The 25,571-nt window shown below is 41.6% G+C and overlaps 1 protein-coding gene across 7 annotated transcripts in view; it reads left to right on the plus strand.

Moving 5' to 3' along the window:
- psd3l (pleckstrin and Sec7 domain containing 3, like) overlaps positions 1-25,571 on the plus strand; it is a 423,076-nt gene that overhangs the window by 333,735 nt on the left and 63,770 nt on the right. For 6 of the 7 annotated variants that reach the window (XM_063046770.1, XM_063046769.1, XM_063046771.1 and 3 more), the window contains one exon: positions 11,362-11,405. In XM_063046770.1, the coding sequence (XP_062902840.1) occupies positions 11,362-11,405 (44 nt within the window). Of the gene's footprint in view, positions 1-9,167; positions 9,588-11,361; positions 11,406-25,571 lie in introns of those variants that run through there. The other variant, XM_063046775.1, reaches the window with a different exon arrangement.

The following is a 25,571-nucleotide window of genomic DNA, read 5'->3' on the forward strand; positions in this document are numbered from 1 at the left end:
TTCTCATGAGCTAATCCTTGAGGTCTGATTCATGTTTCGGCCCTCGCCCTTCTCCTTTACACTATTACCTTTCTCTTTTGTAAACTGGCAAGTGTGGTGAATGGAAGCAAGGTCTTTGAACATCGTCATTGTGTAATGGTTGATCCATTGTCTTGGCCCTCACACGTAACTAGCCACTGCATCAAAGTAAGTATTCATTATGTCTGCTCCCACTATGTGTTTCACTCATCTTTCTGGCAACTGAAGGGTTTTTCGGAACAAGAATCTTCCAATCTAGACATCTATAAATGGAAAATCGTGTTGGGATTACACTTGTCAATGTATGATCCTTATGCCACCCGTACTGATCAACCACTATTCTGCTGTATGCGTGGAGGTGCTGACGGTGTTAGAAATCAGTAGTAACTTTCTTTTTAGGATGGTGGTTTGCATGTGGTATGGATTACATTTCTGTTTTTAGTTGGAAGACATACGCTCAAGTAGTTAAAGCCAAATACTTTCTACTAGTGGGTTCTGTGAAGTTGGGGTTGCGAACTGGAAAGGCTTCACAAAGCTCAGAGAGTGTAAAATATCCAAGACCTCTTAACCCGATGTGCCTTTACTTAGACATTACTGAAATTGGTGCTTTGAGTATTCTTGGGAATCTCAGGCAAAGTGTGCAGCACTGAAGAATCACCTGACTGTCTGGTAAGCCACCTTGAGCCATTAATTATAGAAGAAAAAAAAATGACTTGCTATCTACACCCTAATGTTAGCTATTAATATTCTTCCACCATTACTCAAATGTCATGTATATAGCCTCTGTGGGTTATAGAATGTGTACTAAATTAATGGAAAACTTGATTAATTCTGTGACTGCAGTGCAGGAGGAATGAAGATTGTCTTCCATCTCCCTTTTAGTTGCTATTATATGCTACCAAAGAACAAACACTACAAGTCAACTGAAGGTCTGAGAGACTTAATTACTTTCTTTTGTCCTGTGCTGAGCAGTTCTGTTTTTGGGAAGTGCTGTTGCAATAAACTGGAATGACTTGGAGGAGCTTAGTGGTATAAGAATAATAGATCAACTGAAGTGTGAACTTGTTTACTGCCTCTCATTTATGTAGGCAATCAGATTCCTTCAGTCCTCCAAACCACAGATGGGAGTGTCAGGACTCGCATTTAATAATGAAAGTATAGAGCATTGGAAATATATTGGAGGTCAATCAACTCTCTATGGATAGTTAATATTTCAGCTCAACAGTTCAGTTTTGTTGGAGATTAACCACTTGAAACATTAACACTGTTTCTCTTTTCATAGTTGCTGACCATCTTGTTGAGTGCTTCTACCATTTTCTGTTTTATTTCTTATTTCCACATATGCAGTATTTAATTCTTGCATTTTACAATCTGATCCAAGGGAGAAAAACTCCAAAAACAATTGAGAGGCTCTAAGTAAAAGTCAGGTTTGTCATATTCACATGTGCTTGCATGCTCAGGTACAACAAAAAAAAACTTGCAGCAGCATCACAGGCTCATAACATTAGAGACACATCAATTAAACGTCAATTATACACATTTTTTAATGAGAAATACAATAAAAAAAATTGAAGTCCATTATGGTGCAAAGTGGTCACCATGTTGCTATACTATGATAATGATTAAAGATGTTCATGTAAGTTTAAGAACGAACGGTTGAAAGTAAAGAGCTGTTCTTGAACCTAGTCGTGTGCAAATTCAGGCTTCTGTACTGTGAGAAGATGGTAGCTGTGAGAAAATGGCAAGGCTTGGATGGAGGGGGTGTTTGAAGATAGGTAACACACTTTATCAAAGTTGCTGGTGAACGCAGCAGGCCAGGCAGCATCTCTAGGAAGAGGTACAGTCGACGTTTCAGGCCGAGACCCTTCGTCAGGACATAGGTGTTGCCTTCTTACTGCAGTTCTATGCAGATACTTTTGCTACTGGGGTGGACAGTGCCCATAATGTATTGTGCTGACCCCATTAAATATCTACTCACTGCTCCTTTGAGATCATTAAAATTTTTTGTATACATTTGATATCCAGATGTCGTCTGATTAGTCATGTTTGACCTTTGACAACAGGGTTCATTTGTTTTGGTGTAACAAAGTTCCACAAAATGACAAGTTTTATTTTCTCAGATCCATTACCTGTCTTGTTTACCAATGTACTTTGACCTGCTGATCATCTAGTTTCCTTTCCTGATGTCCATATTAGCTGATATTGCAAATGTTACTCAATTCTTCAGAGACCATGAAACTAATCCAACCCTAACCTTTCAATACTTGTAAAATGCCACTGTCTCCAAACCTATCACTAAGTCTTTACAGTCCTTAACTATTGTTTACTTCTAAATCCATAGATTCTTCAAACGACTTGTACAGTTAAAGAGAGACACTGATGCAATCCTGATGAAAGGTCTCGGCCTGAAATGTCGACTCTTTATTCATTTTCATGGATGCTGCCTGACCTGTTGCGTTGCTCCAGCATTTTGTGCGTGTTATGCTGATGCTTCCCTTTATTACTTGAGGCAGTGAATAGAGAGACAAGGATAAAGTAAGATGTCGATGCAATAACAGTTAGGTCACACCCTGGGTACTATGTGTATTTTTAGGTCCTAATTACAAGAGGACAATAATTACTCACAACACGCTGGAGGAACTCAGCAGGTCAGGCAGCATCCATGGAAAAGATCGGACGACGTTTCGGGCCAGAACCCTTCGTCAGGACTGTAGCGGGAAGGGGCAGAGGCCCTATAAAGAAGGTGGCGGGGGGAGGGTGGGAAGGAGAAGGCTGGTAGGTTCCAGGTGAAAAACCAGTAAGGGGAAAGATAAAGGGGTGGAGGAGGGGAAGCAGGGAGGTGATAGGCAGGAAAGGTGAAGAAAGAGTACGAGAAAACACAATGGGTAGTAGAAGGAGGTGGAACCATGAGGGAGATGATAGGCAGCCGGGGGAGGGGGCAGAGTGACATAGGCATGGAGGAAGGGAGGGGGAGGGAATTACCGGAAGTTGGAGAATTCTATGTTCATACCAAGGGGCTGGAGACTACCTAGACAGTGTATGAGGTATTGCTCCTCCAACCTGAGTTTAGCATTTTTCCCTCTCCACCCCTCCCTGCTTTCCGCAGGGATCAGTCCCTCCGCGACTCCCTGGTCCACACGTCCCTCCCAATGGATCTCCCACCCGGCACTTATCCCTGTAAGCGCAAGTGCTACACCTGTCCCTATACCTCCTCTCTTCCCACCATTCAGGGCCTCAAACAGTCCTTCCAAGTGAGGCAACACTTCACTTGTGAGTCTGTTGGGGTCATCTATTGCATCCAGTGCTCCCGATGTGGCCTCCTCTACATCGGTGAAACCCGATGCAGATTGGGGGACCGTTTCGTCGAGCACCTCCGCTCCGTCCGCCACAACAGACAGGATCTCCCAGTAGCCACCCACTTCAACTCTGCTTCCCACTCCCGTTCAGATATGTCCATACATGGCCTCCTCTACTGCCACGATGAGGCTAAACTCAGGTTGGAGGAGCAACACCTCATATACCGTCTAGGTAGTCTCCAGCCCCTTGGTACGAACATAGAATTCTCCAACTTCCGATAATTCCCTCCCCCTCCCTTCCTCTATCCCTATGTCACTCTGCCCCCTCCCCCTGCTGCCTATCACCTCCCTCATGGTTCCGCCTCCTATTGTGTTTTCCCCTATTCCTTCTTCACCTTTCCTGCCTATCACCTCCCTGCTTCCCCTCCCCCACCCCTTTATCTTTCCCCTTACTGGTTTTTCACCTGGAACCTACCAGCCTTCTCCTTCCCACCCTCCCCTCACCCTCTTTCTAGTGCCTCTGCCCCTTCCCTCTACAGTCCTGACGAAGGGTTCTGGCCCAAAACGTCGACCGATCTTTTCCACGGATGCTGCCCGACCTGCTGAGTTCCTCCAGTGTGTTGTGAGTGCTACTTTGACCCCAGCATCTGCAGATTATTTTGTGAGGACAATGATTACATTGGAGTATAGGAATTTGGCGGGCCATGAAAATTTTAGCCAGGGGCAAAGATTGAATAAGCTGATATTTTCTTTGGAACAGAGAAGGTTGAGGTTGACATACTTGAGATGTATGAAATGAGAAGAGCCACCTGTTTTCATTAGTTGCTGGATCAAAGATCAGGGACTATGGACTTTGAAGTTATTAGTAGAAGAGAGATGAGGACAAGTCTTTTCAACAAGAGATGGTAGGGGTCAAGAAATCACTTCCTGAAAGGGTGGTGAAGGCATAAGCCCTCATCGCGATTTAAAAAGTCCCTGGATGTACAGTATACTTGAAGAGTTGGGAGCTGCATGACTACAAACTTAGTGCCGTAAGGTGGAAAGAGGCTAGGTATCTCTTTTGCAAATGGGCTGAATAGCCTCTTTCCATTTGGTGTTTTTCCAAGCCATCTTTCTAAAGCTTATGTTTATCTTTACTTTTGGGCTTTTGCCCAGTAAAGTAGTGAAACAATTATAAGTAGTCAAAAATAACAATGTCAAGGATTTTGTGCATCCACTTGCGAGCATCCTTCAAGAGGGTGAATCCACGAAAAGCATCCAACCCAAACAGGATACCTCACCAAATACTAAAGGCCTGTGCTGATCAACTGGCTGGAGTGTTCACTGAGATCTTTATCATCTCACTTTGGCAGTGTGAGGTTCGATCTGCTTCAAGCAAACTTCACTTACACCTGTGCCTTCGAAGGACATGGTAACCTGCCTCAGTGACTATTGTCCAGTAGCACCTACATCCACAATAGTGAAGTATTTTGAGAGGCTTGTGATGAAGCATATCAACTCCTGCCTGAGAAGCAGCTTGGATCCGCTCCAATTTGCCTACCTGTACAATAGGTCCACAGCAAATGCCGTTTCACTGGCTCTTCACTCAACCCTGGAACATCTGGACAGCAAAGGTACACACATCGGGATGCTCTTTATCGTATATAGCTTGGCATTCAATACCATCATCCCCTCAAAACTAATCAAAAAGCTCCAAGACCTTGGCCTCAGTACCTCCGTGTGCAATTTAACTCTTGATTTCCTCACTTGCAAACCCCAGCCATTTCAGATTGGCACCAACATCTCCTCCACAATCTCTATCAGCACAGGTGCACCACAAGGCTGGGTGCTTAGTCCCCTGCCCTACTCGCTTTACACTTATGACTGTGCGGCTAAGCACAGCTCTGTGTCATATTCAAGTTTGCTGACAACACCACTGTCATCAGCTGAATCAAAGATGGTGATGAATTAGCATATAGGAGGGAGATTGAAAATCTGTCTGAGTGGTGCCATAACACCAATCTCTTACTGAATGCCAGTAAGACCAAGAGGCTGAATATTGACACACATAAGAATTGCTGGTGAACGCAGCCGGCCAGGCAGCACCTATAGGAAGAGGTACAGTCGACATTTCGGGCCGAGATCCTTCGTCAGGACTGAAAGAAGAGATAGTAAGGGATTTGAAAATTCCGTTAATGCCCCACCTCCCCTTCGTACCCCATCCGTTATTTATTTATCTTTTATTATTATTAATTTTTTTTCTCCCTCTGCCCCTCTCACTATACTCCTTGCCCATTCTCTGGGCTTCCCCCCTCCCCTTCTTTCTTTCTCCCTAGGCCTCCTGTCTGTCCCCTGATCCTCTCATATCCCTTTTGCCAATCCACTTTCCAGCCCTTAGCTCCATCCCTTCCCCCTCCTGTCTTCTCCCATCATTTTGGATCTCCCCCTACCCCACTTTCAAAATCTCTTAATATCTCTTCTTTCAGTTAGTCCTGACGAAGGGTCTCGGCCTGAAACGTTGACTGTAGCTCTTCCTATAGATGCTGCCTGGCCTGCTGCGTTCACCAGCAATTTTTATGTGTGTTGCTTGAAATTCTTGCATCTGTAGATTTCCTCGTTTGCACGCTGAATATTGACTTCAGGAAGAGGATGCTAGAAGTCCATGTGTCAGCCTTCATCAGGAGATTAGAGGTGGAGAGGGGCAGCAACTATAAATTCCTCAGTGTTATCATTTCAGAGGACCTATCCTGGACCCAGCATTTGAGTGCAATTAAGAAGAAAGCACACCACTAATTCCTTAGGAGCTTGTGAAGATTTGGCGTTTCATCTGAAACTTTGACATTCTTCTATAGACGGGTGGAGGAGAATATATTGACTGGCTGCATCTCAGCCTGGTATGGAAACACCAATGCCTTTGAATGGAAAATCCAACCGTAAGGAATGGATATGGCCCAGTTCATCACGGTAGAGCATACCCCAACATTCAGCACATCTGCACAGTGTTGTTGCAAGAAAGCAGCATCCATCATCAGGGAACCCCACCATCCAGGTCATGCTCTCTTCTCGCTGGTGCCATCATGAAGAAAATACAGGAGCCTCAGGCCTCACAGCACCAGATTCAGAGATGGTTATTACCTCTCAACCTTCAGATTTTTGAACCAAATGACATAACTTCACTCAGCTTTACTTGCCCTATCACTGAAATGTTCCCACAACCTCTGGACTCACTTTCAAGGACTCTTTATCTCAGGTTCTCCATATTGATTGCTTATTTATTTATTATTATTATTATTTCTTTCTATTTTTTTATTCGCATAGTTTATTGTCTTTTGCTCTCTGGATCAACAACCAAGGTGCAGACTTTCATTGATTCTATTATAATTATTATTCTATTATGGATTAACTGAGTATGCCCCACGAGAAAATGAATCTTAGGGTTGTTTATGGTAACATATATGTACTTTAATAATAAATTTACTTTGAGCTTTGTCTTGCCTTTCCACTGTAGTCTTTGACACACCATCTTTCTCCTATTGCATTTGCCTATGCTTTTTGTGGGATAACCCTCATTTAGTTACACTTCTGAATTTATGCTTTCTAATAATGGCGTCTCCTCCTGCCTCTGTAGTTTTACCTTAAGACCACACAACCAAAGAAACCACCCACAGCTACAGAGAAGTGATGCCTGGACTCTCTCATCTTTCTTATTTACACTCTGCTTTGATAACAGCATGAAACTTTCCAAACCTAACTCTGTCAGTTTAGCACCTTTCAATTCCCTTCCGCCTCTTTGTTGTCAGTTTGTCCAATATCTAGTCCTTGAGCCAATATTTCCCCCACTGGAAGATTGAAACCAGTATATTTCACCTCCCAATGCAAACTCTATTCCCAGTGCCACTTCCTGATTGATTCCAATAAGCTATCCATGAACACATCCAGGTGCATCCTTGTTTCTGAACTCATCTCCTCCTTCTTCATTTTCATCACTTTGATAAACATCCATCTCTGTGTTAAAACACTCACTGGTGACATTGTCACTTCTAAATTCTTCTGGTGGTCTTCTGCCTGTTTCATCCAACCTAAACTTCAGGGACTCTCATCCTGCACCAGGTCTCACTTAACTATAATGCCAGTCATTTGCTGATGTGCACTGACTCCAATTTGCAACTTTTTTTCTTGTGTTTAAATCTTCTTATTTGATCTCTCAACAGCTTTAGAGTCTTAAGTAAAATTGAACAGAACAGGCCCCTCATCTCAACTAGTCCATACCGAACAAGAATTCCAATTAAGATAGGCACATTGGTCCATCATCTAAACTTTTCTTATCCATGGGCTTATAGGCTTTTTGTCTAGTTACCCAAATGTTGTTATTGTACCTGCCTTAACCACATCTCTGACAGCTTGTTCCATATACACCCTATCCTCTGTGTGAAGAAATTCCCCCTGGGGTTTCTGTTAAATCTCTCTGCTCTCAATTTAAGTTTGCTAGTTGTTGATTTCCCGAACCTGGGAGAAAGATTGTGTTCATTCATCCTATCTACTGTTGCCCCACACAATTTTAGACACTTCTATAAGGCTATTCAAAGGTTTGTACCTCTATATCTCCACTTTGAACCCAATTGTTACTCCTCTTTTCAGTCATTTGTCACCTTGTGTATCCTCCCTCCTGTTTGCTGCACACCAGGTGACTGTTTCTTCACCTATCTAGACTCCACACTCCAGAATTCCCAGTCTGTTACTCCCAGCTTTAAAGCCTTCTTAAAGCTCATCTCTCTTTCCCATACTTCTAGCATTCACTTCCTTGCTCACTCCATCAGTCCCTGTGTATCTACATGAAGTACCTCAACATGCTTCTTCAAGTTAAAGGTGCTGTAGAAATGAATTTTGTTTCAGAACTTTAAAAATGTTTATTCACTTATGGACTTGGACTATGCAATCACTGATGATCCATCCCAAATTTCTTTTGAATTGAAGTGGAAAAGTACTTGTCAAACACACAAATCAACCAAGAATCACATAGAGATCCAAAACTGGTAAGGATGGCAGATTCTCGTCTTTGATGGGCATTATTTGCATGAGTACTTTCACTGTGATACTTCTTTCTATATCTTTTTGTTTATTTGAATTATTTGACATTAAAAATCTCTTGCTGCTTGTGTGGGATTAGAATTCACATTTCTCAATCATTCATCCACAAGTCTGGATGCCAGTCTATGGTACCTGTAACCTCCAACTTCTCTCAACAAATGTGTATATCCCTGAGAGGGTCAAGGAAAAGGGAAAGATAGCTAAAGTACAGTTTCTTAAATCAATATGCTTTGAAGTGTCACATTATTTAATGAATAAAATTTATATAATATTTAGGAAAAGTGAAGTTAACCATGCATTAGTGGGAAGAAATTTATAAGCAAGAGAGGGAGAAGCGTAACTGTATTAGGTTAGTTAAATACCGATCATTATGAAAATAAAAACTAAAACAGCAATACCCATCACAGTTTGGGATTCTTTGTAGCCCTTTCTGTCAGCAGGTTGCCATGTCATTACTGCTCTGTTCAAATACTGCTTTTTTTTAATAACCTCAAGGAAACATCTCAGCAATTTGCAGGAGGTCTGATTAATACAGGTTTTATGTCTCATGTACAGTGCCTTTCTCTAAATAAAGCTCAGTTTTAGTTCCCAAAGTGAAGCTGATGGTCTATTATAATCTTTATTCGTAGTATTTCAATGCTTACCTTTAATGAGCTTGCAGTTCAATAATCAGGAAACAGTGATGTTGCTATTTTGAATATAAATGAACTGCTTGTCTGGCTCTTTGCCATTGGCTTGGACCATTCAGGGGATGGTTTTTGTGTCTGTGTGTATGTCTGTGTGTGTGTGTGTGTGCGTGAATGTGACTTAAGCCCCTAATGTGAGCCTACACTGAAACAGCAGTCCAAATCTGAACAGTGTGGGAAATAGCTGTAAAAGGCAGGCACGGTTCTCTTACTGAAGCTGGAAGACTCTCGTACTGTGAAAGCTGCCTCTTGATCAGATGCTGACTGCTGAGCTTGAGATTTAACACGGTGCTGGTGCTCCTTGGATCCTTCCATCCATCAGACCACCGAGAACGCAGCAAGTGCCTTCGGGGAAATGATCGGCGTGAACAGTGTACAGGGGACTAGCAAGGTCCGGGTGAAGAGTAGTGGGTCAGTGAGGTATCAGCGAGAGGACTTGAGGCACCAACCTCGCCGCTCCAAGTCTCTGAAGACTTCCTATTCATCTGAATTTTCGGCTTCCAATCCATCAGCAGGCAAGGTACGCGAAAGAAAATATAAATATCAGCCCATTCAAAGACAGACACGCAAATAGGTTTGAAGACAGTGTACAGTAATACTTAACCATCTCCTACCATTATGGGAACATAACTAGTACATGTGAAAATACTATTTGTTTATAGCCATTCAGAATTTTTATTTACTTACGGCTATTTCTTGTCTGTCGTGTATATCCCTATCCCCTTGTATTCTTTTATTCTTTTATTCTGTATTAGCTGCTTCCCTCACTAACTGCTGCAATTGATTTAAGCTACATACACACTGGAGCTCCAATATTTAAAGGCTGTTATTTTCCATTCGATAGAAAAAGCAGCCACACTCATAATTCATGCAAGGAATATAATTTCAGCTGTAATATTCACACGTTGCTTTGAAGCATGTCTCTGTAGTTATTTTATTAATAAGGTGTTACATGGAATAGTCCTCGGCTTAAAACAATGCAGCAATGACTGGTACAATTTTAAAAATTGATTCTCCTTCATTACGAATCCAAATTTCCCTTTGGACGCGACCTGATAATTACTAGGGGAATTGTAGAATGAAGATTTAGCCTTAGATTATTTACCAAGTGCAATGTGCATTTGTGTTTATCTTTGAGGATGAAGTCTGTTGGGGAAGAGCTTGGGCTGAAGCTGATTCTTTAAACAGTTTAGTTTCCCAATTGATTTATTTTTGATCACCCATGACTTGCCAGTACACCCCCTGTACAGAGTCGAAACCACAAAGGAATGTTGTCTTACACAACGATAACTGTGAATATAGAAAAGAAAACAGCAAATAGACAGCATCTTGTTTATGCTTTTCTTGTCAGTAGTATTCCAATTCCACTCTGTGTATCTGAAATTAGACCCTTGAAAATCACTCAACAGTTAACTTCAACTTCTCACGGTTTAATGAATTGATCAACATTTGCCCGAACATCATGTTAGCTCTGCAAGAACAGTGCATGTGCATGGCATTATTCAAAGGCTTTTGAATGTGTGGCAAGTTATATAAGGGTGTAGAATAAAGAAAACAATTGCAGTCCACAAAAATAATTCTGTTATTCATAATGAATTGAAAATCCCAAAAACCCATTTTGACCTTGACGGAATTCAACTTAATTTTAAAACTCAGCTTGAAACTCTTTTGCATTAACTGGAAAACCTGAACAAATAAGGTGTATTTGGGGTATTTTCAGAGTTAATTGGTACTAGATTAAGTTTAAATTAGCAAAATGTTGAGCATCCGTGCTGGTCTTTATATGCAGTTTTGGATATATCATCAAGAAGACCTCCATTCTTGTATACAAAATAGAATAATTCTCAATCAGTGCATAACTGTATTAGTGGCTGTCTAAACCAGCTTTTAAGTTAAGCCTCCCCAGTTCTTTCACTAATTGAAGGAAAATTGAAGTGGATACTTAGGGAAATGTATCGAACTGAAGTGTTTCTTATTTGCCTTGTGCCAAAGTGTCATTGTTCATAATAATGTTTTTAATTTTAATTAAGAGATATTGTTTGAATGGACTTGGAGCTGGCAGAAGGAACCTTTTAGTTTATGTTTCTGTAATTTTAGGGATGAGTATCGAATCACTAACAGTGTCAATACACAAATCAAAGGAGACCCTTGCAAAACGCTGTCCCACCTTGTATATTTAATCTGGTTATTATCATGACTTAAATTGTGTATGTATTGGAGTATATTGAAGTAATTGATTGCATCCTAAACAATAAACACAATAAATAAACTTCCTGCTTCTGCTTACATTGCAGGCGTTGTACAATTCAATCAAGAATGAAAAGCTGGAGTGGGCAATGTAAGTAGTGAGGATGGTGATTTCTGACAACGTGCTTTTGTGGAGCTGTGTGTTGTGTGCATCTTAATCCTATTTTAACAATGCTTTTATAATGAGGCAAATGATGTTTTGGTTGTGACATCCTTCTCTCACACATGTTTACGTAACAGATCCTATCTCATGGTAGTGAAAATTGGTTGATGAGACCTTATTAGGATCTTGCTTTGCTTAACGATGGATCTAAAGATATGCTGCCTGTCTGTTTCTTATTTCTTTACAGTGCAATTGAGCTGGGGCATGAAAATTTGTTAGGGTTTTGTTGGCTCTTGCACCAGCATAAGAGCGGGATGCAAGCCAAATCTTGGCCCCCGTGCTAACCTGACAGCCTGTCAATATTCTGACTTCATAAAACATCATCCACTGCACCTTCCTAACGTTCCAAGGAGACTTATAACAAACTGAATGTTAAATAGGTGATTAGTTTAAGCACTAAATGGTGCCAATCTACTTGAGGTATTTGAATATTGGAGCAGAATTGGAAAGTGCCTGAGAATGGATGAGCATTCAACCAGCATTCTGCATCTTTAATAATTTTTCCTTTCTCTTCTTTATTTCTGAAGCTTCCAAGGGCACGACAAACTGTCAATTTGTTAATGTGGTAACATTTTATCATTGAATACTATTGTGTCAGCCTGATGAGTTAGGAAATTAATCTCCAAAGAACTCTGGGTTCAGTTGTCAACATGGCTGCATCAGTCATCCAGTTAGTTGTGGATCTGGTTTTATGTTGGACAGCACAACACCATTCTCATTCCCTATATTGATGCTACCTTTCAGGCACATCAATAACATTACTGAAATCCAGTTTCCAAATGTACACTGCTATCATTCAGAACCCTTGACTCCTCCTCTGTGCTGTGAAACATTAGGATCCAGAAGAGACAAAACGTTGTCCAGTTCAGCATTAGCGAGTTTGAAGTCACCCTTTCTGAACCCTGATGCAAAATCCATACCTCCAGCATTAAACTCTGACCTCACACCCACTCTCCTCACAACACCGACCCCTTCATTGGCTGAATGAGGTCATTCCTGCCAGTCTCACATGGTGGATTGACCTTGAGTCTGGCTTCAAAGAGGTAAGGAGCTTGCACTTGTACATTGCTTTTCATGTTTTCAGGATATTGCACAGTGTTTGAAAGCCAATTAATTACTTTTGGAATACTGCTGCTTGTTGTCAAGGCAATTACAATGGCCATAAGGAGCAGAGCAACTCATCTACGCTATTTAGCTACAAATTGTGGAAAATGTAGCTCAAAGCACCACAAGAGCTCTCCTGTTTGAAAAATGGCAAGGTTTTTCTGTGGTCAATTGTACATATAAATGGAGCCTCAGTGTGGTACCATATCCAATTTGTAGTCTTCTCCCTTAATAATATGCTTATGAGACTAATTTCTGTGAGAGGATGTGTAAATTTACTTGGGATATTGTGAGTATATCAAGAACCAACATTTTAGCCCAGAGACCCTGCCTTTCACCAAGATTTGTAATGATGGCTCTGCCCTAACTTCTGCCAGTGTGCTACCCAAGCTCTATGTGCTTTACTTACACTGAATCATGAGTTCTCCATGGCGTTCTAAGAATCTTTCCTAGTGTCATGTCCCAAAGTAAGTCCTACTTGCCTGCCACCACTGTACCCAATAGCCACCACAGGCTCCATCTTCCTCAGTCCACCACAATATGAGAATTTCCAGCTTCATTACAAAGGTTTCCCCTAATCTTTCTTTCCCCTCTCAAAACCTATTTCTTTAACCTACCTTGATATCTCAACACATCTTTATGCGAAGCATGGTTGGAATTTTTTTTTGACATCCATGGTGTTGTGTTTGCTAAGTTTTGTTCTTCGCATTGACTCCCCATGTATGTTTATTGCTCAGCCAATTGCAAGCTTAGATACTGTGCCACACGGGGATGCTCCAGTTCTATTAGATTGCATTACTGCATCAAAGCACTGGTATAAACCTACTAACGTGAAAATTGAAGGTTCAAACCCCATTCCTGGCACTTGAAAACAAGGGGTCATTTCCATTTTAGCATGTTAAGGTTTAATCACTTCCTCTCCACTCTTAGTCCTGATGCAGAGTCTCAACCCAAAACATTGGCTACATATAGTACTTCCTTCTTTAGATGACCCACTAGGTTTGTCCAAATTACAGCATCTGCAGTGCCTAAGTCTCCAAGGTTTGTGCATTATCTAGCACTTTGAAGTATTTCACAAAAGTTTCAACAATGTGTGAATATATGCTTTTGTCTATATTCTCAATTTGGAGTTCTTGCTTTGCCAGTGTAGTATCACTGATCCGATACTTGATCACTTCCAACACAATGGAAAAAAAATCATACCCCTGTAATGTATTGCCTTTGAACACAAATTTCTTATTAATCTGTGACATGCTGAAAATCTTTCTTTTTAAATCTTTTTATTGAGTAAGTATACAAAAAAGGTAAGCCATATAAACATTAATACAATGTTAAAGTATAATAAAATTCCAAAAGATAACAATACCAAAAAGAAAATACTACAAACAATGTAATTTAAGCATAAGAAACCAAGATAACATAATAGTATACTAGATTTTATATATATCAATGGAAAAAAAAGAAAAAAAAAACCCCCAAAAAAAACCCACCGTGCAACTAACTAAAAGCAAAGCAAAGCAATGGGCTAACTTGAAACCAAACAGAGTTAAACTTAAAATCACGTCCTCAATCCCGACCTCCATTAAAACAGTGAAGAAAAAACAAGAAGGGTAAATATTACATTAAATGAAAATATCGAATAAAAGGTCCCCAAATCTGTTCAAATTTAAATGAAGAATCATAAAGGTTACTTCTAATTTTCTCCAGATTCAAACATAAAATCGTCTGAGAAAACCAAAAAAAGGTAGTTGGAGCATTAAGCTGACATGCTGAAAATCTAATCCTCTGCTGAGTGTTCTTGCCTCAAAGTCTTTACTGATTTCTCAATCTGGTTAATTGACCTAATCTTATCAGATTCTGCATTTTGTTTCCAAGAAACACTTTCCTGTATACACATTGAACAAATTCTTTAATCATTAGCTGTCAGTTTAACAATATAAAAATCCATTGTGGAAGTTACACTAAATGCGATTGTCTTATTCTGGATTTTTGCTATAAGTGATCTGTGGTGTTGCTTGACCACACACCTCTCTCCAGGCTTTTTCAGGATTTTACCATGTTCAGTATCTCTTTTAATAAAATGTATGGTTTCAAAAACACGCCCTTGCTGTGCCATACGTCGACGAGCTTCATTAAACAATTAATGTTTGTCAGTACAATACTGCAGATACTGGAAATCTGAAGTAATAACACAGAATGCTGGACATACTCAATATCAGGCATCATCAGTGCAGAGAGAAATAAATAAGCATTTCTGTTCAGTGATTTTTCCTCTGTATATTTCTCTCCACTAACGCTGCCTGGCCTGCTGTGTATTCGCAGGATTTCCTGTCTCTTATTTGAATTCATAGGTTTCTCAATTTTTGATGTTCAGAAGCTCCACCTCAGGAACATACAGTGCCTCTTGTAGATTAGATTGTAGAATGGGTCTAATGATGGGCCAAAGATAACTTTATCTTCCTGCATCCCTTTTCTCCCCCCAGCCTGTTCATTAAGTAGGCACGTAAGCTATTTTTCCATTCATACCTGACTGTTAAATTCCACCGGCCATTCTCCACAGTTCCATGTTTAGTGTAGCCTGGCCAATTGCACCTTTTGACACTTTCATCGATTTCTGTTGAGTTGTTCATTCCATCCGTTCCATCTCATTGATGTAAATTTGAAATAACAGTCCCAACACCATTACCGAGGTCATAAAGTAACTGATAGCAGTTCTGCTCAAACATTTCTTGGCCAGTCATTTCAGTCAAGCCTGATTATTGTGGTGAGGTTGTGCTTATGAAATAGGAGCTGGAATAGCCCACTTCATCTTATGTTATGACATCGGAGGAGGTCATTTCAGTCTGTCATATTGATGTCGGCTTCCACTCCTTGTAGCCAATTCTCTCCACAGACCAATCAACAGTTCTGCAGTTCAATAGCTTATGGGGAATTTGATGGGAAACACAACTCAACATTCCTATTTACATCCTCTTTACATCCTCTTGCTAGTCAAGAATTTACCAACCTTTGAATTTGGAACAGTACAGCACAGAAACCAGTTCACTTTGTCTGCAGCAATCATGATGACAACATAACTAATCCCATCTCCTTCCACCCACTGTGCCTACACCAATCAGGCTGCTAATCTAACTAATCCCACTTTAGTTCCCTCCAGGCTCAACAAGAAGCTCAGAGACCTCGGCCTTCACCCTGCCTTGTGCAGCTGGATCCTGGACTTCCTGTCAGATCGCCGGCAGGTGGCAAGAGTGGTCTCCCTCACCTCTGCCTCTCTGACCCTCAACACAGGTGCCCCTCAGGGCTGTGTACTAATCCCCCTCCTTTACTCTCTGTATACCCATGACTATATCGCCACTCACAGCTCCAATCTGCTAATTAAATTTTCTGTTGACACTACACTGATTGGTTTAATCTCAAATAATAAAAAGGCAGCCTATAAAGAAGAAGTCATCACCCTGACACAGAGGTGTCAAGAAAACAATCTCTCCTTCAATGTCGCAAAAACAAAGCAGCTGGTTGTGGACTACAAGAGGAATGGAGACAGGCTAATACCTATAGACATCAATGTATCTGGGGTTGAGAGGGTGAGCAGCTTTAAGTTCCTCGGCATAAACATCACCGAGTATCTCACATGGTCTGTACATACTGGCTGTGTGCTGAAAAAGGCACAACAGCGCCTCTTTCACCTCATATGGTTGAAGAAGTTTGGTATGACCCCCCAAATTCTAAGAACTTTCCATAGGGGCACGATTGAGAGCATCTTAACTGGCTGCATCACCTGCTGGTATGGGAACTGTACTTCCCTCAATCGCAGGACTCTGCAGAGAGTGGTGTGGACAGCCCAGCTCATCTGTAGATGTGAACTTCCCACTATTCAGGACATTTGCAAAGACAGGTAAAAAGGGCCTGAAGGATCATTGGAGACCCAAGTCACCCCAACCACAAACTGTTCCAGCTGTTACCATCCGGGAAACGGTACCGCAGCATAATTTGTTTCTTATATCCTTCGCATACATAAGGAGTAAAAGTCTTTACGTTATGTCTCCGTCTAAATGGGCAATGTGTAATCATAGTAATTTATAAGAAATAGAACAGTCAATGTAACATAAAATACACTCAAATCAGCATGAGTTAGTCAGTATGATGGCCTGGTGGAAGAAGCTGTCCTGGAGCCTGTTGGTCCTGGCTTTTATGCTGCGGTACAGTTTCCCGGATGGTAGCAGCTGGAGTAGATTGTGGTTGGGGTGACTCGGGTCCCCAATGATCCTAAGGGATTCTTTTTACACATAGGTCCTTGTAAATGTCCTGAATCATGGGAAGTTCACAACTACAGATGCGCTGGGCTGTCAGCACCACTCTCTGCAGAGTTCTGCGATTAAGGGAGGTACAGATTCCATGCCAGGCAGTGATGCAGCCAGTCAGGATGCTCTCAATCGTGCCCCTGTAGAAAGTTCTTAAGATTTGGTGGCCCACACCAAGCTTCCTCAACTGTCTAAGGTGAAAGGGGTGCTGTTGTGCCTTTTTCACCACTCAGCTGGTGTGTACAAACCACGTGAGGTCCTCGGTGATGTGGATGCCGAGGAACTTGAAGCTGTTTACCCTCTCAACCCCAGATCCATTGATGTCAATAAATCCATTGATACCTGTCTCCATTCCTCCTGTAATCCACAACCAGCTCCTTTGTTTTTACAGCATTGCGGGAGAGGTTGTCTTCTTGACTCCAATGTGTCAGAGAGATGACTTCTTCCCTGTAGGCCACCTCATTATTGTTTGAGATAAAGCCAATCGATGTAGCGTTGTCGGCAAATTTAATTAGCAGATTAGAGTTGTGGGTGGCGACAGAGTAATGGGTATTCAGAGAGTAAAGGAGGGGACTTAGTACACAGCCCTGAGGGGCTCCTGTGTTGAGAGTCAGAGGGGTGGAGGTGAAGGAGCCCAATCTTGCCACCTGCCGGCGATCTGACAGGAAGTCCAGGATCCAGTTGCACAAGGCAGGGGCAAGGCTGAGGTCTCTGAGCTTCCTGTCAAGCCTGGATGTAACTATGGTGTTGAGTACTGAACTGTAGTCCAAGAGCAGCATTCTCACATGAGCATCCTTCTTCTCCAGATGTGTAAGGACTGTATGTAGAGCTGTGGCTATTGCATCATCTATCGATCGGTTGTGTCGGTAGGCGAATTGTAGGGGGTCCAGTTTGGGTGATAGCAAGCTGCAGATGTAGTCCTTGACCAGCCTCTCAAAGCATTTGCTTATTGTCGAGGTGAGTGCGACAGGACACCACTCGTTCAGGCATGTTACCTTGGTAACATAAAAGCTAGGACCACCAGTCTCCAGGACAGTTTCTTCCACCAGGACATCAGAGTGCATAATTCATGCTGATGCAACTATATTTCTGTGTTATATTGATTATTGTATATAATATTTATTATAAATTACTATAATTGCACATTTGAACGCAGATGTAACGTAAAGATTTTTACTCCTTACGTATATGAAGGATATAAGTAATAAAGTCAATTCAGTTCAATTCAATTCATTTCTTCTACCTACTGTGCCTGCACCAACCATGCTGCTAATCTAACTAATCCCATCTCCTTCCACCCACTGTGCCTACACCAATCATGCTGCTAATCTAACTAATCCCATCTTCTTCCACCCACTGTGCCTATGCCAATCATTATGGCAATCTAACTAATCCCATCTCCTTCCACCCACTGTGCCTATGCCAATCATGATGGCAATCTAACTAATCCCATCTCCTTCCACCCACTGTGCCTATGCCAGTCATGATGGCAATTTAACTAATCCCATCTCCTTCCACACACTGTGCCTGTAGCAATCATGATGGCAATCTAACTAATCCCATCTCCTTCCACCCACTGTGCCTATGCCAATCATGATGGCAATCTATCTAATCCCATCTCCTTCCACCCACTGTGCCTATGCCAGTCATGTTGGCAATCTAACTAATCCCATCTCCTTCCACACACTGTGCCTGCAGCAACCATGATGGCAATCTGACTAATCCATCTGCCTGCACATAGTCTGTATCCTTCTGTTCTCTGCCAGTTCATCCTCATCCAAGTGCCTCTTAAACACTGTTATATTTCCTTCCACCACCTCCTCTGTCAGCATGTTCCAGGCAGCAGTTCTCTGCGTAAAAAAAAAACTTGCCCTGTACATCTCCTTTAAACTTTCTTCCTCTCATCTTAAAGCTGTGCTCTCTAGTATTTGACATTTCTATCTTGGTATAAAAATCCCATTATCTACCCTATCTATCTGTGCCTCTTATAATCTTATAAATTTCTGTCAGGCCACCCCTCAGCTTCTAGCACTCCAAAGAAAACAAGCCGAATTTGTCCAACCTCTCCTCACAGATAATGCTCTCTAAACCAGGCCACATTCTAATGAACCTCTTCTGCATCCTTTCCAAGTACTTCATAACCTTCCTGCACACAAAATACCAAATGTGGTCTAACCGAAGTTTTATGTAGCTGCAATGTAACATTCTATATATTATACTCAGTGCTCTGACCGTTGAAGGCAAGAAAGCCGTAGAATATGTTTTCTTTACCATACTTGTGTCATGACTATCGGGGAGTTATATATCTGAAAAAAGTTCTAAGACTCTCCTCTTGTGATTTGAGGAAGAGAGTTCCAAAGATTTTTGACTCTCTTAGAGAGAGAGAAAAATGCCTAATTTCCATTTTTTAAACAGTGATCCACCAGAGGAATCTCCCTTTACACAGGATTGTAAGTAACATATGAAGGCACTAGCAAAACTCAGCAGTCAGGCAGCATCAGTAGAGGGAAATGGACAGTCGATGCTTCCATATACAGATTTTTGACCTACAACAGTAACAGTCCATTTCCCTGCATGCCCCGCTGAGACCTGCCAAAGGGTCTCAGCCCAAAACGTCGGCTGTACTCTTTTTCCGTAGATGCTGCCTTGCCTGCTGAGTTCCTCCAGCATTTTGTGTGTGTTCTTCCAGCACCTTTGTGTGTTACTCCGGGCTTTCAGCGTCTGCAGTCTCTCTTGTGTCTGCAAGATCTTAAGTGTTTTAATTAAGTTATCTCTCAGTCCAGCAAATACAAACCTTGTATGTCCAACCTTTCTTCATAAGACAATCCACTCATTCCAGGTATTGATCTAATAAACCATTGCTGGACTGCATCCAGCATATGTACATCCTTCTCTCCTGTTATAACCATTGCAAGTGCTTTCTCAAAGATCTCTGGATTATGAATTTGAGGATGCAATACGTTACATATCAGTGGAGAAGTAATATGGAGAAACTAGATACTGCAGATGCTGGAATCTGGAGAGAAAAATAAATTGCTGGAAGAACTAAGAACTCAGAACTCGGTCATGGAATAGTGGCTGCTATATTTACTCTTCTCATCCTCAGATCTTTTTAAATTTACAGCACCTATTTCATTGCACAGATCAGTCACAACCTTGTTGCTATGGAAATCACTATAGTGATTAAGTAAACCTTAGCCAGTGAAACGTTGTTCAGGCGTCACCATTTCAGAAGCTTTGATATTTTTGCTGAATATGGGTTGGTTTCTTTTGGCTGCGACAGGGGAGTTGGGTTTAATTCCATCCCTCCAACAAATCACTGCATTCACCCCAATGTTTCAATCCCCATTTTAAATTTTCATTTCTCCTCCAAAGTACATCCAATCAACTCAGTGGATTTCCCAAAGCTCTACTAATCTGATACTTAGCAGGATCCCTCTCAACATTTGTGTATGCTACATATGGAAATAGAGACAGTTTTGGTGAAATAAAACCTCTTTAACTGATTGTGTCCACGTATAGGGTTTGGAGTTAGGGAGCTGAATTTGAGGGCACAAACTGCTGAGGAGACTTTTGGGGAAATTGATCCTTGAAATTTATAGATTTTCAATCAAAACTAACTAGGGGGAAAGTTGATCAGTTGCAAGTTGTCACCCAGGCTCAGTTAGAAGCATCTCTGTGTCTCCTCATTCACAGAATTGGAGTTCAAGCTCACTCTAATGTGTTGAACATAATGTCGAGGCTGACACCTCAGTGCAGCAATAAGCAAATAAGATGTTAGAGCACACCTCTAGCCTCAGGCTCAGGTGAACTAAACAACATTTCATTCCATTATCTGCAGTAAATCACCCTCCTCCTGACTCCCCAAAGAGCTACAACTGTTTGCAAGGCACAAGTCAGGAGTCTTTTTAAATACTTTCTGCTTGCCTGGGTGAGTGCAGCATGATCTAACACATCTAGCTCAGGACAAAGCTATCAACTTGATAGGCACTCAGTCCACTACCATAAGATGTTCCCATCCTCCAGCGCTGGTGCATTATGTCTTGGATGTGAGTCATGTAGGCAAATGTACAGCAGATCTGCTTTGTTAACATCATCCAAATCACACCCCCCCCCCAATGTCTGGCACACGGATGTGTTGCCAAGTCACATACCATCTTGATGTAAGATCCTCAAATCATACAGCAGGGAAATTGGTCTTGCGGCCCAACTAGTCCATGCCAAATAAGATGCCCATCCAAGCCAGTCTCATTTGGCCGTGTTTGGTTTATATCCCTCTAAAACTTTGAAATGCTTGTGCAAATGTCTTTTAAATGTTCTTAATGCATCTGTTTAATGAATTTCTCTGGAAGTTTGTTCAATTTACAAACTACCCTCTGGGAAAACGTTGCTCCTCAATGGTTTACTGGTTCAGTTTAATCTCAGAGAATGTATCCAGTATACAACCTGAAATCCGTACTCTTCACAGACATCTACAAAACTGAAAAACCCCAAAGAATGAATGACATGTACGTGTGCTTGCAACACTGTGTGTCCGACAGAGTGATCAGCAGCACTGGGGCTCCACAGGGGACTGTCTTGTCTCCCTTTCTCTTCACCATTTACACTTCAGACTTCAACTACTGCACAGAATCTTGTCATTTTCAGAAGTTTTCTGATGACTCTGCCATAGTTGGATGCATCAGCAAGGGAGATGAGGCTGAGTACAGGGCTACGGCAGAAAACTTCGTCTCATGGTGTGAGCAGAATTATCTGCAGCTTAATGTAAAAAGACTAAGGAGCTGGTGGTAGACCTGAGGAGGGCTAAGGTACCAGTGACCCCTGTTTCCATCCAGGGGGTCAGTGTGGACATGGTGGAGGATTACAAATACCTGGGGATACGAATTGACAATAAACTGGACTGGTCAAAGAACACTGAGGCTGTCTACAAGAAGGGTCAGAGCTGTCTCTATTTCCTGAGGAGACTGAGGTCCTTTAGCATCTGCCGGACGATGCTGAGGATGTTCTATGAGTCTGCGGTGGCCAGTGCTATCATGTTTGCTGTTGTGTGCTGGGGCAGCAGGCTGAGGGTGGCAGACACCAACAGAATCAACAAACTCATTCGTAAGCCCAGTGATGTTGTGGGGATGGAACTGGACTCTCTGACAGTGGTGTCTGAAAAGAGGATGCTGTCCAAGTTGCATGCCATCTTGGACAATGTCTCCCATCCACTACATAATGTACTGGGTGGACACAGGAGTACATTCAGCCAGAGACTCATTCCACCGAGATGCAGCACAGAGCGTCATAGGAAGTCATTCCTGCCTGTGGCCATCAAACTTTACAACTCCTCCCTTGGAGGGTCAGACACCCTGAGCCAATAGGCGGGTCGTGGACTTATTTCATAATTTACTGGCATAATTTACATATTACTATTTAACTATTTATGGTTTTATTACTATTTATTAATTATGGTGCAACTGTAACAAAAACCAATTTCCCCCGGGATCAATAAAGTACGACTATGACTATGACAGAAACCATGAGAACACCAACTTGGCCTCCAACTTGGCCTTTTCTCCTTGGAGTGACAGAGGATGAGAGGTGACCTGATAGAGGTGTATAAGATGATGAGAGGCATTGATCGTTTGGATAGCCGGAGGCTTTTTCCCAGGGCCAAAATGGCTAACACGATAGGGCACAGTTTTAAGCTGCTTGGAAGTAGGTACAGAGGGGATTGTCAGGGGTAAGATTTTCACACAAAAAGTGGTGGGTGCGTAGAATGCACTGCTGGTGCCAGTGGTGGAGGCAGATACAATAGGGTCTTTTAGGAGACTCTTAGATAGGTACATGGAGCTTAGAAAAATAGAGGGCTATTCAGTAGCGTAATTTTAGGCAGTTTCTATGAGTAGGTTACATGGTCAGCACAACATTGTGGGCCGAAGGGCCTGTAATGTGCTGTGGATTTCTATGTTCTATGTTCATATCTACCCTGGACTGGGTGTATGTTTCCCATTCCATGCATTCATGATTAACACTTCAAGCTTTCTAGACTGTGAGAGGTGGGCATTGAGTTTAGTTATGCAGCATTCTGTAAGGAAGTTTAAACTTGAACGCCTAGAAATAGATTTCACTCTTTTCTACAGCACCAATCCTATTGCACATCATATTAACACCCTTCAGTTTCCTTGTGGAGGTTATGAAATTGACCAGAAGAACTTTTGAAATTGTGTTAAGGTGGTTTACAGAGGAAACGTGTGATTCCCAATGGATCTTGTCCAGTTTAGTTGAACTGCTGGCATTTTGCTGCATATCAGCTTTTGAACGCTCTCAGTGTTTAAGGGCACACTTCCCATGGTAGCTACAGAGCAACACACAAAGACGGCTAGCATGAGGGAGGGGGAGAGGGAGAGGCTATAGGTAGAAAGGAGAGATGTAGGGATCTTGGGATAAAGGGTTGTCTTCTTTGCCAGGTCACAGAAGAATTGGAGACATGAGAGAGCTGTGCCTGCACAGACACACTCACACTCGGACACATGAACACAAGCATCCTTTTCCATTCTGACACGATATTTATACTGTACCTTTCCCATCTTTTTATAAATTATTTCTTTAGTGCTGAGCAAAAGAATGCAAGGGCAGTGGGCCTGCGAGGGAGTGGGAGTTGCAGAAGGATGACGAATGGGATTTGCTCTGCTGTAAGCCAGTTTGTTGGAGATGGGTGTATAGCCTCCTGCTGTGCTACAATAAATTAATTTATGCCAGAGAGGGAGGAAAAGCGGCACAACTAGTAACATTGTTCGTTACATGCCTGATAGTGATAAAGATTAGATAAATAAAATGGAATTGTGCACAAAAGTACCCAATCTAGTTTCCCGATGGATGTGAATCCTGTCAGAAGTGGTGACTAGCACAACCTAACACAAGTTAAATCACTCCATTCTCTCAATTTGCTTGTTAAAAACAAGCCCTCACAAACCCAGTTTCTAGACAATGCTGCTGTTGTTCATCAGCTTTTTTTGGCTTTAGCATGAGCTCACCTTAGGGATGTAGCACTCCTGATTAAGTTGCTAGGCAAACACTTCTCATTAGATTGTTATAAATAGCGTAACTGCGGGGATTATTTGCATTGGAATAAGGTAGTTCATGTTGGAAAATGCCAATGCGTTGTGAAGATGTAATAGGCTTATTTACTGTATCAAGATCATACACACTGCTGTACTTTTTCACCAGGCTGATAGTGATCTCCCTCACCCCTTGTAAAAAGGTCTTATCTGTTACTGTATAATGAAATTCACCGTTCCTTACTCTCTGTTGTTAAGTGCTCCAGCAAAGGGGAATTAGCCTGCTGTTATTTATATTTATGGAAAAATATCTTTATTGATGACTGACATGTTTTATTCATTGTACATGATTCTGTGCACTAGACTTTATAAAAACGTCATGCTTGATATCTAAACATTATCAATCTTGAGGACCATTAGACGGATCCATTTGTGATACTATCTGTCCCAATAACACTTGTGTCAATAGCAACTGATTTTGTATTGTCTTTAAACATTGTTTACTGATTATGTGCTTCTTCATCCCTTTCTGTCTCTTTCTCCTCAATATTTTTTCTTGCATCCTAAGAAGAAGTAAGTTGGAGAAGGTGGAGAGGATAGAAGGAACTGGAACATTTGAGCTTACACAAGCGATGGCAGATGCTAGAATCTGGAGCAACAAACAATCTGCTGGAGGAACTCACCTTCCTCCTCATCTGGTTTCGCCTATTGCCTGCCAACCTTTACTTCTTCCTCTAACCTCACCTTATTTTGCCTCTCTCCCCCTTCCTCTTCAGTCTTCATGAAGTGGCAACTGTTTATTCCTCTCCACAGACGTGCCTGACCTGCAGGGTTCCTCCAGCACTTTGTATGCGATCCTCAAGGTTTTCAGCATCTGCAGAGTCTCCTGTGTTGATAAGCTAGTGCACTTTTTTCACCGAGCTGGTATTCAGTATTACATTTTGCTGACCAGTTAATTATATGGATATGTAACTACTATGCTACATTACTGTAGGCAAAAGAAATGTATTACCAACATCAGCATGTAGTCTTGAGTCCAGGTATGGGTACAAGGAGAAATCAAAGCGAAGGTACAGGACTTCATTTCTATTTCATCTGAGTACCCTGTTAAGCTATGATGCAGGGCTGTAAGTTATTCATGGTTATATACTCATCTATGCTGTCTTCATCTTTTGTTTTTAATTCCATTGTTAATCCCTGTCCACCTTTAGAATAGAGATTTCTGAGGAAACTTGACATGCTGTAATTACACCCACCCTCCAGTAGTGACACTATCGCACCACCAATTAGTTACAATGTGACAAGTTTACATTGGCAGTTTCCATTATTGTTAAGAATGGTACAAAACAAATATAAGTCTATATGCAAACAAATGGCTTCTTGAAGAGGAAATGTATTTTAAAATGTTATTTGATGACTTATGAAAGAGCTAAGCATCTGTCTTTAAACTTCCTGATGAGCCAGTGGTTGGGTTTTAATTAGATTTTTCTTTAAACATATGGTTCCATTGAAAGAAGACCTAGGGTTACCAGTGTCCTAATGTTATCTGTGCAAAGAAGATGGAAAAGATAGAACAGACCAGAGAGTATTAGCTTTGAGGTAAAGGGTTCAAAAATCAGATATGGTATCCACAGTCAGTTATCTAG

This window comes from Mobula hypostoma, chromosome 4 (genome assembly GCF_963921235.1).
Source record: "Mobula hypostoma chromosome 4, sMobHyp1.1, whole genome shotgun sequence".
Lineage (NCBI taxonomy): Eukaryota > Metazoa > Chordata > Chondrichthyes > Myliobatiformes > Myliobatidae > Mobula > Mobula hypostoma.